The sequence below is a fragment of the Falco rusticolus genome, chromosome 8 (genome assembly GCF_015220075.1).
Source record: "Falco rusticolus isolate bFalRus1 chromosome 8, bFalRus1.pri, whole genome shotgun sequence".
NCBI lineage: Eukaryota > Metazoa > Chordata > Aves > Falconiformes > Falconidae > Falco > Falco rusticolus.
In genome coordinates, this window is record NC_051194.1 from 52,152,916 (window position 1) to 52,164,734 (window position 11,819).

At 38.2% G+C, this 11,819-nt stretch overlaps 1 protein-coding gene and 1 long non-coding RNA gene across 4 annotated transcripts; one reads left to right on the forward strand and one right to left on the reverse strand.

Annotated features, from left to right (window-relative positions):
• Positions 1–2,250: 2,250 nt before the first annotated feature.
• Positions 2,251–11,744, reverse strand: STRADB (STE20 related adaptor beta). 3 transcript variants are annotated; one of them, XM_037398636.1, is made up of 12 exons: positions 11,291–11,744; positions 9,549–9,605; positions 9,141–9,221; positions 8,630–8,729; positions 7,860–7,981; positions 7,276–7,354; positions 6,642–6,765; positions 5,919–6,090; positions 5,401–5,505; positions 4,946–5,175; positions 4,331–4,373; positions 2,251–3,848 (listed from the first exon to the last, which is right to left on the reverse strand). In XM_037398636.1, the coding sequence occupies exons 2-12, from the start codon at positions 9,558–9,560 to the stop codon at positions 3,696–3,698; spliced, it is 1,221 nt and encodes a 406-aa protein (XP_037254533.1). In that variant the 5' UTR covers positions 9,561–9,605; positions 11,291–11,744; the 3' UTR covers positions 2,251–3,695. The 3 variants fall into 3 exon arrangements, with proteins under 3 accessions (XP_037254533.1, XP_037254531.1, XP_037254534.1); XM_037398634.1 differs by having other exon boundaries at positions 7,276–7,384; XM_037398637.1 differs by lacking the exons at positions 9,141–9,221; positions 9,549–9,605; positions 11,291–11,744 and having other exon boundaries at positions 7,276–7,384; positions 7,860–8,001.
• LOC119152890 lies at positions 6,097–11,287 on the forward strand. Its single transcript, XR_005105962.1, has 3 exons — positions 6,097–6,342; positions 9,144–9,513; positions 11,189–11,287. It is a non-coding gene; the product is annotated as an uncharacterized LOC119152890 (long non-coding RNA).
• Positions 11,745–11,819: the final 75 nt, after the last annotated feature.

Consider the following 11,819-nt stretch of genomic DNA (forward strand, 5'->3'; position numbering starts at 1 on the left):
TCTGAAGTGGTTTCCTGTACTGATTTTCTGTAACTGTTCATTAAAATGGAAGAGAGCCTGGCTTTTCAGGTTGATACAGGCAGACCTCAGACAGGTAATGATACAGCGACAAACAAAAAGCAAGATATTGTGTACAAATTATTTGGCTAGCTGTTTATTCATAGACCACCTCCATTTCTCACAGCCTTCTTTTTTAAATCTTTAAAAACTTTTAAAGTCTTTACTTCTCTGTTACATCAGATAGCTTTATTTCATGGTATGGTTCTTACTCATAGTCTTTTGAGGTCCGTCTCACTGGATGTGTTGTGTAGTATCTCAGGATTTCAGTACTTTTTCCTCATTCCTACAGGACAGGGATGACCATCATTAGGACAAGTCATTACAGCTAGCTTTTTGTAGAGGTTTATTAGACAACCTAATATACTTTAGCAAAGCTACTTACTAGCATTAAAGACAGGGTATGTAAGTCACCTACTTGGGTATCTGCCTCACCTCAGAGACCTTCAGAACAATGGTTTTCAAATGCTTTGCCATTTAACTGATCCTCCAGGCTAAAAACTGCTTTCATAGCGCTTGAGGAGAAAGAGGGTGTGGGGAAAAGAGAGAGGTAAGGTAAAACTCAAATTTTTTTTTTTTTTTTCTTAATAGCACCAAGTGGAAGAAATTGTTCTCTCTTCAATGAGTATTTATTGCATTGAGAGTCTTTAAAGTGAGTAGTTCAAATAGCAGATCAGGTTGATCCTGAGTAAATCACAACTTTTTCCTGTGTTCGTTCATTCAGTCATTCACACACTGCTGTGATATGAGACCAAAACAGAAAGAAAGTCAACAGTTTTGAGCATATATTCAGGATAATGTTAATTAACATAAGTTTTCTATTGTTACAGGTGTTTGATTATTTTAGGTACTATGAACTGGAGCACAAAGGTGACAGCAAAAAAAGCCCTTGCATTTTCACAAGTATTGCAAAAGTAACCAAGCTATACATTTCTGTTTCAGTGGCCATAAGATTTTGCAAATGTATACAAGTTTTAGAAGCCCCTTTGAAAATACCTCACATTGAGCCTAAATGTGAGATACTTCAGAATTTCAAGTCCTTATGCTGGTAACACACGTCATTGGTATGAGTAAAAATGAATAAACACATGCTCTAAAAAAAATACATTGTGCTTAGAACTATGTCAGCTTGAAATACAGTCTCTGCAACTTGTATCTTAATACTACAGATCATGAATCTCAGACTTTGAAAACACTCACTGTGCAAAAGCTTCAGATTTTCAGTAGAACACAGTTGATTCAAAGAACTTACTTTCAGTGACAGTTGAAATATGATGATTATACATACTTTTATGTTAACTATTATTTCTTATTTTGCATTATTCCTTAATAGCAAGTATCAGAGTTAATGAACAAAACTGCAGCAAACAATTCAGGGACTACATTCAAATATTTCTGGTTATTTTAAGAATTACTAGAAGTCACTAGAAGCCTCTTAATTGCTTTTTGTTTGAAAATATTCTAGTTGTTGAGAAGCAATAGTTCTAACAGTTAAGATTTGTGAGCTTTTTAATTTACAAAACTGTATTTCATTTTCTTCTTAAAAGTTATGTCAGTACAGAAGCTGGATCGGTATTTAGAAACAAGTAATTTTTTTTCTACAGAGACAGCAGGAAAGTAACTCCACTGGAGCACAAAAGTTTAAATCAATTTATAGTGACTTTTTTGTTAGTAACCAAGTTAATTTTTATAGAAAGAGCACGGGGCACTGTTGTTTCAAGAGAAACTTGCAGATACTAGCAGCTAAGGTGCCTGGAATTTTCTGCTCTACTCTTTTTTTTTTTTTTTTTTTTTTTTGAGTAGTAATGCTTATTCAGCAGTCTATAATTAAAAATATGTACAACTTCATGTGTGTTCTCACTTATTTGACATAGTTTTAACATGTACTGTTAGTCAAAAGTTACTTGTAGATGTTATGTAACACATTTGATTTGAAAAGTCAAAATTTTTAGTGGTTAAGAATTAAGAACATGGGCTTCGCATGAAAATAGTATCTTCTCTAAGAGCACATATTTAAATTACTAATATTTTTATGATCAGAGTAATTTTCCAATTTAGACAACTATTTTCTTACCTAACGATTGGCATAAATATGAAACTTCTTTCCTGCAGGAACAAGAAGCCATTAATATGGCTGGACTATGGTGAAAACAGAAGTACAAGAATTACAGAAATAAATGGAGACAGATAGGGTAAGTTTATTGAAAGGGTTTTAATCTTAAGTTTCACATATTAGGTTCTGAGATACAGAGCTCGTTTCACAGCATAATGAGCAGAATCAACTTTTTTGTTAATATTTTAATGTGATTGGTTAGAATTCTATGTCTGTCTCAGGCTTGTGTTTTGGTCATTTGGTCTTCAAGGCTCTGTAGTGAAGCTGCTGGCAAAACAGTATTCCCAAGGCTGGCTGTAGCCTGGCTCAGTAATGGAAGACTTGAACACTTAATGTGGAATATTGTTAACGATGAGAATTTAAAATATCCATTCAGTATCTATTTATACGTTTCTACTACAGTCAGAACTTACATCAGTAAAGTACTCATGGCTTTAGGACAACATTTACTAAAAGGCGATGAGAATGAGCAGCTTTTTTAAAAAGAAGCTGCTTTTGTTCAGCCTGAGTTGCCTGGTACAGTATGAGAGATGAAAATGTACTGAATTGTAGGGAGAAGAAAGGCAGTTTTTCATCTGACTTAGATAATAAAAACCCTAGAATCCTAGTGAATTTAAGTTCTTGCTATAGCTGAATCTGTCCTTCACTGTGCCATGCAGAAGAGGCTTGTTTGTCAGCAGGAGTACCAGTGAAGCTTAATGCATATTGTCTGTTCTTTTAAGATACAGTATTAGGTTCTGGTAAGTTCTGTTGGTGAATGGGAATACAGTATAAATAAAAATATGTACAGTAACTTCAGATTATTTAATATGATTCTTCAAAATTAACCCATACCTGTTATAACTTGAGACTTACTTGCACAGTAAGAGGTCCTCAGATTAACTGCTAAAATGACACAGCAATAAATGGAGATGCAAATGCACAAATCTGTACAAAGAACGTAGACAAATGTAAGAGCATGAGTCACATTTTCAAGTAGCTTGATTTCTTTGGGAAATACGCAGTATTAAAACTGCATGAAAATGATGAAAATGCATGAAAAGAAAAACATTTATTTGCATAAGCAACTAATCTGTGCAGTTGCAAATTTAGACTTGGAAGCGGAGGATTTCTCCTTACTGAAATAATCTGGGTAATAATGAAAAGATGAATAGATTGTTTAAGTAAGGTCACAGACAAAACCCAGGCCTGAATTCAGAAAGGCACGTTGACTGCAGCAGTATGAGCTAAAAATACATTATAAAGTAAGATCACAGTAGGAATGCTCTTGTTTAGAAATATTTTGAAAGAGGGAGATAAGCATTCAGCCATTTTCTATATACAGTTTTCCTTATGGTCAGAAAGTGAGGCACGCTGCACTTCATGATGCCAACAGAGCAAGGAGTTAATGAAGTATGGCCACTTTAATGGCATTTTCAAGTATACCTTGTCTAATTGTATTTTAACCATACAAACTAAAGCAGCAAATACAAATCACATTTTCCTTCTTTGAAACACAGGAGAGGTATGTTTGTTTGGTATTTATTTAGAATTCCCAGTCTGTATCATCTTGATTTGCAGTAATATGTCCAAGTTCAGTTCCAACTATTGCTGAGGGCAGTGCCAAGAACTCTGATCTGTTATTTTGAATAGGAGGTGGTAATAGAGACAGCAGTGAATTCTGTGTTTGTTCTTTTATCTAGAAAGAAGAAAAATTAAAACAAGGCTGCACATAAAAGTCAACATAACCTTGCATCTGACTTGATTAAAAGCACATGAAATCAGAGCCATGTTCTTGCATGTTACAATACTGAAAATAACAGGATGAGGGGTTTAGCGTTTCTCACTCTAAAGCTGAATTAATCTTTCAAGGTTAATTACTATAGCTCTGCGGTTCTTCTGCTTTAAATTAAGAATATTAACCATTATTCTTATTAGTTAGGCTGATTTTAGGTAAGTTAAACCAACTTTATCAAAGGGGAAATGGATTACTCTTAATACTTCCTATACTATCAATACCATTTTGTTTAAAAAAAAAAATAAAAATAGTCTGAAGCAGATATGCTGTTACAGGATGTTTTTTTGGCTCCAGCTAACTTAGTAATTTTGTAAAGCCACAAATATTAAGAGTTGGAGATTTAGGTTATAGCTGTGTCATTTAACAAAATGTAGTAAACTCACCTGTTTGAAGAACGTATGCGAAAGCAAACTGCTTGCTGATGGCCTGGATCATAAAATGAACAATATAATTATATTTTGGAAAGTAAAATACTGCTTTTGGAAAATGGGCTGGACTGACAAATCAATTTAAACGCTGTGGTTTTTCATCCACAGGACAAACGTGGATATGAGAAAAGCAGCACAGAACTCCTACATTCTATGCCTCAGTTTGTAGTGAAGGCACTACTAAAGAAATCCATTTTAAAGGCTTTTTCACTTTTCCATTTAACAGAAATTTACTGCCTCATTCAGAAAAGACAGTACTGAAAACATATACTTCAGATTTCTGTTTTTTTCCTGTACAAAGTGCATGTTTAAAAATGAATTTTACTTGTTACAAAGTACACTCGTATTACAAGAAATTCAGGAGCCAAACAACTTTAAAAGCATGGTTCCTCTATCAGATAAGATACCTTTTGTTCTGTAATTTAAAAATTAAGTGTAGCGTGGTACATAGTACTTCTGGTCTGAAATTCTGACTTTAACAGTATTTAACTAATTACTGTATCCTAAACTGTGGGCCACGCTTGGTCTTAGATTGAAGTGACAGAAAATTCGTTTTCACTAGAAGGTTACCTTTTCTCAGGGTCTTGTTGCAAGCAAAGTTCTACCAAGTTGTGGAAAGCTGGTGAAAATGTTTTGGAAAAGGGAACTTGCAGTCTTTCACTGGTCATTGTGTGTGTCATGCTCTCACCAATTCCAGAATCAACACCTGATCGGGAATTCTTCATCCTGGATTCCCCACGGGGAAAGGTATTTATATCCCAAGGACAATATGTGGGACCTTTCAGCTTTTGCAGCAGCATCTAGTAGAAAGGAAGACCAGCAAAAGAGTTCAGCAGCTAATCTGGACCTATTTAGGCTAAGCTGTGAAACTCCAGGAACAGAACAATCATTTGATCTAGAAAGAAGCATGCATATTTGAAATAACAAAACCAGCCACCATTTCAGCAGCAATAGCATTGGTTTCTCAGAGTAAAACAAAAAAAGCTCAGCATGGTTTTCAGTAGAAATTAAGTTTAGAATCATACCTGAGTTCGGGGCATATCTTGAAATGGAACATGTCCATTGGCTAATTCACATGCTGTAATTCCCACACTGTAAATGTCAGACTTCATGTTATACCCAGATAAATCCTGTGAAAGAAAACTCTACTGGATCACTGATGCCATTGATCAGTGCTGACAAAAAATAAAAGCGTCTGTTTCAAAGCAAGATTCCAGTACCCTGTAATCTATCTACACTGGATTGAGGCAATTAAATTGTGAAACTTCAGGCTTTGTTCAGAAATCTGATGGTTGTACTGAAGACAAGTTTTAGGATCTGTAGTAGTTTCCAGGAAGGTCAGGTGAGGAGACAGTACAGCACCACCTTAACAACAGCTTTAAAACTGGTTTTCTTTAGGAGAAATACAAATCCAGTTCATCTATGCCTTTTCAAAAGTTGCAGTTCAACAGCTTCCACTGCCTTTCTGCAAGCACGCTGAAGTTAGACGTTGAGTATTCCCAGCAACTTTGAATAGGAAGAATGAAATTTAATTTATACTAACCTGTCTCAGTAGTTCAGGACTCAGCCAAGGAAGCACAGATGTACTAAACTGGGGGAAATCATATACCACCTTTGACTTTTGTCCATTTTTAATTAAACTGTAGAGGTTGTTTAAGCCAGAGAGAGAAACCAGCCCATCCCCTGAAATCAGAATGTGGCTAGCTTTAATATTCCTGTAACATAAAGTGGTAAATTTTAGTTATAAAAATTATTCAAAGAACTACTAGAGTAGAAAGGCTTTCATATTTCATTAACTTGTAGTGCAATGTTAGCATGCAGTTCTATTTAGCAGATTATTTTCATGAAGTTCTTCACTCGGTATGAGTTGTCTTTTTAATACAGCCCCAAGAGAGAGGAGAGATGATCAGCAAGAGAAAACTGCCAGAAATTGGAGAAGGGTCCTCCTTCCCTGCAAAGGGTGTAAAGTAAGGAAGCTGTTTCTACAACTCTGTTTCTTGTCGGTTTGAAAGAGCCAAAGCCAGACAGATGTGTAATCCCTGTAACAACTGGCATGAAATAATGCATGAGTACTGTTCTTGTTAAGTTTCTACAAACTTGGTTCTGCTGTATTGAAAAAAAACAGCTTCTGCAGTGGCTGACATAAGAGGGTATATAGAAAAAGGAAGGGAATAACACTTAAGCTGAAAATTAATTTTGAAGTGGAACTAAATTCTTCATAAACTGGATTTTGTAACCTGATTCTTACCTACTGACATTCTCCTACCTGTGAATGTAGCCATTCTGGTGCATGTAATTTAATCCTCTGATTGCACCAAACAGAATGTTCCCTATCAAAGCTTCACTCATTCCTTCAGGAAAGTAAGTCTTCAGCAGGTGTCTAGCTGAACCTGGAAGTGAAAAAAGCCTAGCTAAGCCTAACAAGTCTTGTTAAATTACTTGTCTATGCTTGCTTCATTGTCTACATTCATCAAGAGTGGTGTTCTCATCTTTATATTGACTGTGATACGTCAAGAACAGTTACATAGATGCAACTGATGGATCCATTGGGCAAAGATCACACTCAAGCCATGCTTCTGTTAACTGAAAGTCTATGCCAAACCTTTACTCAATCAAGTTTTCTGTTGCCAAAATTCAAAGCTGTATAAACTCAAACATCTCTCAGTTACCATTCCTCACATGGTGGGTGTTAGGACCAACTGCAATTTAATGCAGTTCCAATACCAGCCTTCAGTGGGGGGGAAGATTATGTACAGAAGGCTTCTCTAAACAAATAGTTTGATAAAGTTTCTTTTTCCTGTAAGACAGGGTTTGCTTAAAAGGAAACCTCTGATGGACCGTGTGGTCCAAATGGTATCAGCCCTTTTTCCTATTCCAAAATTGCAGTTAACAGTTCTTACCATAAGCCATGAATGGGGAGATGACCCAAAGCCAACTACCAGCTGTAAACACTGTCCAAAGTGTCATTATGTTGGGATGCTGGAAAAAGTGGGATAAAACCACCTCATTCTATGGAATTAAATGAAAGTGGATGTGTTAACCACAAGACAACAGTCTTACTAAGAGCATTAACTACATCAGTAATCAGTAGGAAGAACTGTTGCCTGTGTGCATTTATACAAAGTTGCAGGTGATGTGCATAGCCTGCAATAGAAATGTAAATAACTTGCCTGTAATTACATTTGTCTGAAGTAAATCTAGTTTGCTCATAGTCCAAAGTTTTGGTGTTAAATACCAAGTACAGAACATGTTTCAAAGAAAAAGCTGTACAATTACAGTAGTATTTCTAAAACACTTGTTAACTGTTTTCTTCAGAAAGCAACTCTCAAATTTACACATGCCTGGTGTTTATATTCTATGCCTTTGGAGGAAAAAACTTGACTGAAATGACCCAGTACAAACACAAAGGCTACCTCTGTTCAGTAACCCCACGTGTATTCATCACTATCTTCATCAGCCTTATGCAGAAATGCTATTGCTTTACCTGTAAGGCTTTCAAATGTTCTTCAGAGCAATTTTCTAGGTCTGTGATCCTGACAGCAACTTGCATGCCTGTAGGCATATGCCGTGCAAGGTAGACTGAAGTTAAGTTGTTGAACCTCCTTCCTGAAACCAGAAGTGGCTGCCTTAACATTGAAAAATACAATAATCCACCACATAATTTCCTTCATATTAAGAGATATTTTTACAAATCTAAAATTGCAGTTGATAGCAGCATGACCTTTTCTTTAAGAATGTCAAGAACTTAAGTAGTTGCCACAAAACATATCCACCAAATTAGTTAAAGTATGGCTCTGATATTTTTAGAACACCTAGAAGTGTTTAAACATTTTTCAGTATCAATTACACATCTCAATGAACAACACTTTTACCACGTATATTCACATAAACATGTGCATGCACAGTAGGGTTCAGGGCAGCCGTCCTTAGGGCAATCAACTCAGGTAGCCAAGTGACAAGACATGATGTTACTTAATGCTGTTATTTATTGTGCACATATCACAGATTTAGAAGCTGACATGCACAAACATCAAGAGAAAAATTCAGGTAATTGTTGATTTGTCTTATATCTTAAAATAAGTGATTACTGAGCATTACATGAGCAATGCACATTTCACAACTAAGGAGAACAAGAATAGTTCTCGTCAGCTGATAATACGTTTTACAGACTTAATATTCACTGCAGTTAGCAACAACCTATTGAGGACATACATCTGCAGGAACAAGAAATATTTTAAGATATACTTATGTTACCTATTTCCAGCTGGAGTTCATAGTGAGAAACATTAGAAGAGCAAAATACCATTTCATTCCTTCCTGTAGATGGGGGAATCCAGGCTAGTTCAGAATCAGCCTAACAGTGAGGAAAAACAGTTCTCAAAATGACTGTAATTTTTAAACATGTATATGTTTAAAATTAATACAGAAATACCATTAATTAGAATGCAAAGATGAAGTACTCAGAATGTGCAAGTTGGTGCTTTTACCATTATACTGAGACTTAGTTTTATGACCTACTGATTAGCAGTGGGTTTTTTTGTTTGGTTGGGTTTTGTTTGTGTACCTGTCTGTTTGCTTTGTTTTTAAACAAGTACAAGATTAAGAGTAACAGTTACCTACAGTCTTTTTCCAAAGTGGAAGCCCCAAAGTATTCTGGTTATTTTTGCTGTTAACATTTTAAGAAATACCACCTAATGAAATTATTTTTCATATGTACCAGCTTTATATTTAATGTTGGCAGTTACTGTTTCTTTTTTCTTCTTACCAGGGATTCATGGACACTGCTCTGAGATAGCTCTTCTGGTCTGATTGATTCAACTGGTGTATGCAGAATACAGGAACAGTCCTTGAGAAGGGAAACAAGTGAACGTTCATGGAGTCACTGCGATTTATTGAACGTGGCAGTGGGAAAACGTTCGAAAGTAGCCCCTCCAAGCAGGAGTTGGGAAAGTTTTCTGCTACAAGTCAGTCAAGCAAGAGGTTAAGAAACAGCACAGAGCACATACATGGCAGACTTAAGAGAGAAGAGATACTGAACAGTCTCCTTCACCAAAAGTTGATGCAACAAAGTTTAAACAGCTCAGGACTGTGGAAATCCCCTCATGCAAGACATTTCACCAGAAATGTTTCACATTAAGGTATGACTGGCAAAGATTTTTAAATACAAACTTACCAAACAAGACATGGAACCACTTTAGGTCAGGGGAAAAGTCACATACACCCATTTATCCTAGAAAAATTAAAAGTAGCATGTAAGATTGTACATAAACCTGTAATAAATATGTCTCTAATCACAACTGTGAGGCCATTCTTCTCAGTTAACACACACAAAACCCCAAAACTACAGCTCTGGGAAAGCCTGCTTCTATTGAGCCTTCAGGCAGCATATGGGTTTTGAATGCCATACTGAGGATATCCAGTATTACAAAATCATTTAGGTTGGAAAAGACCTTCAAAGTCATTAAGTCCAACCATTACACATTCCAGCTCAAGTTTTCCTTTTTGAATCATTGGCTTAGTGATCTTATTACCACTTCTGAACAACTTTATTGCAAGTTAACTGCATATGTGCAGAAAGTAAAACAGAAGAGATTCATGAATCCCTGCAGTTTGTAGGAAAATAAATGTCTGTTGTTTTAAAGGAGCACAGCTGTGCTAGTCAGATCTCGGCTCAGCTGCGTGCAGCTGAACTAGCTCTCAAAAAAAGCAAGCCAGTAGCAATTGCACTTTACATTTCACAAGCAAGAGAGGAAATACTTTTGTAAGGGATTTACATTAAAAAAGAAAAACAGGGTGGGTGGGTGAACCAGCTTAGATAATTTTCGCTTTACTTAAGCTGCAGAATCAGCATTTAAACTCTCTCACAGATCAGAGTAGCCACTCTGAAAGTCCTCCAGCAGACTTAATGTCTGATGCTTTGAAAGCTTAGGCAGTGATGAGAGAGAGATGACTATGTTTTATAAGCATATCAAAGTGTAGAGTGGGACTAGCTAATTTACTAATTACAAGCAAGTCTTCATGATGAATCCTGTTTGGTGGCTGACAGTCACCTACAGGAGGTATTTCCATATTAATATGTAATTATTGCTTGAAAGTTAACCTTAAAATGGTGAAGTACTGTATCAGAAACTGCTTTGTTTATCAGTCTAAGCACTTAAAATATGTATGTTATTTAATCAAGGCAACACTCTTGAAAAAGCTAACAAGCTGCCCACCACATCATCTGCTGCCAAACATCCAAGCTACTCCTAATCTTTAATACTGTTACAGTGAAAATTTGCTTGAAGAAATACCGAAATTCCTTATTAAATATGAAACATGGAGACAAAAGGAAATACTTAGTAGGTACTGGGCACCTTGAGAAGATCAGGGCATGATTTACCCAACCTCATTGAGGAAGTCTGTGGCGAAGTTGCAAAAAAGTAATAAAAATCATGCAGGTGCTAGCTGACCAGCACTGTAATGGCTACAGCATCCTTCTCCTACCTGGAAAGGTGATACCTCATTCCATTATACAAGATAGTTTACTCTGTTGCTTGGAATATTAAACTATAAGAGCTAAGATGAAGAATCAAGTCTTAACGCTACAACGCTAAATTATTGTAGAATTTGTTCAGAGGGGGATCACCAGCCAACAGAAACATCCATGATCCACATTTGTTCCAATAACATTACAAATGTAAGGTTTTTATTTTTCTTATGTAGTTTAACATTGCGTCCATTTTCAATACCGTTTTGGATCATGTCCCTACATAAACCTTTTTCCTTGTTTCCACATGTTTTTAATTTTTATTTTTTTTTTTTATACTGCAGAGAGTGACAGTGTTGCACAGCGGAGCTGACACATCCATCCCAGCTCGGCCAGAGCTCGGGTGCAGCGAGCAAGGCGGGGGAGAAAGAAAGAGAGAAACATGCCTGTGAGCCGGGGTGCGGGGCCGGGGCCGCCTCCAGACGCCGCGGGCGCACGGCGCTCCGGTTCCGCTGGCGCTGGGCTGCGGCTCCCCCTTCAGCGTTGGGAGGCGGCTCCCGCTCGCGGACCTCCGCCGAGACGATCCGTCCGTGGCAGAAGTAACGGAACGCGAGAGAGCGGCTCCCGGGAGAGCGCCTCCCTTGCTCCGGGACACCCGTTCCGCGCCCCCCCCGCCTCCCGCGGCGGCCAGGCCGGGGCTGCGCCCCTGCCAGCGCGGCGGCCGCTCCCCGCAGGCGCCTCCTGAGCGCGGCGTGCGTCGCTCCTCGGCCCGCCCGGCTCCCCCCGCACTGGGGCTGAGGGCGCGGCCGGCCCGGAGCCCCGGGCGCCCCCGGTACCGCCAGGAAGCCCCGCAGGCGGGGCAGGGCCCCCCCCCTTGCCGCCACCGCCGCCGCCTGAGGCCGGGGCCCAGCCGCCCGCCCGGAACCCCGCCCCGCGCCCAGCCCCGGCGGGGCCGCGGCGGCTGGCGGGGCCGCC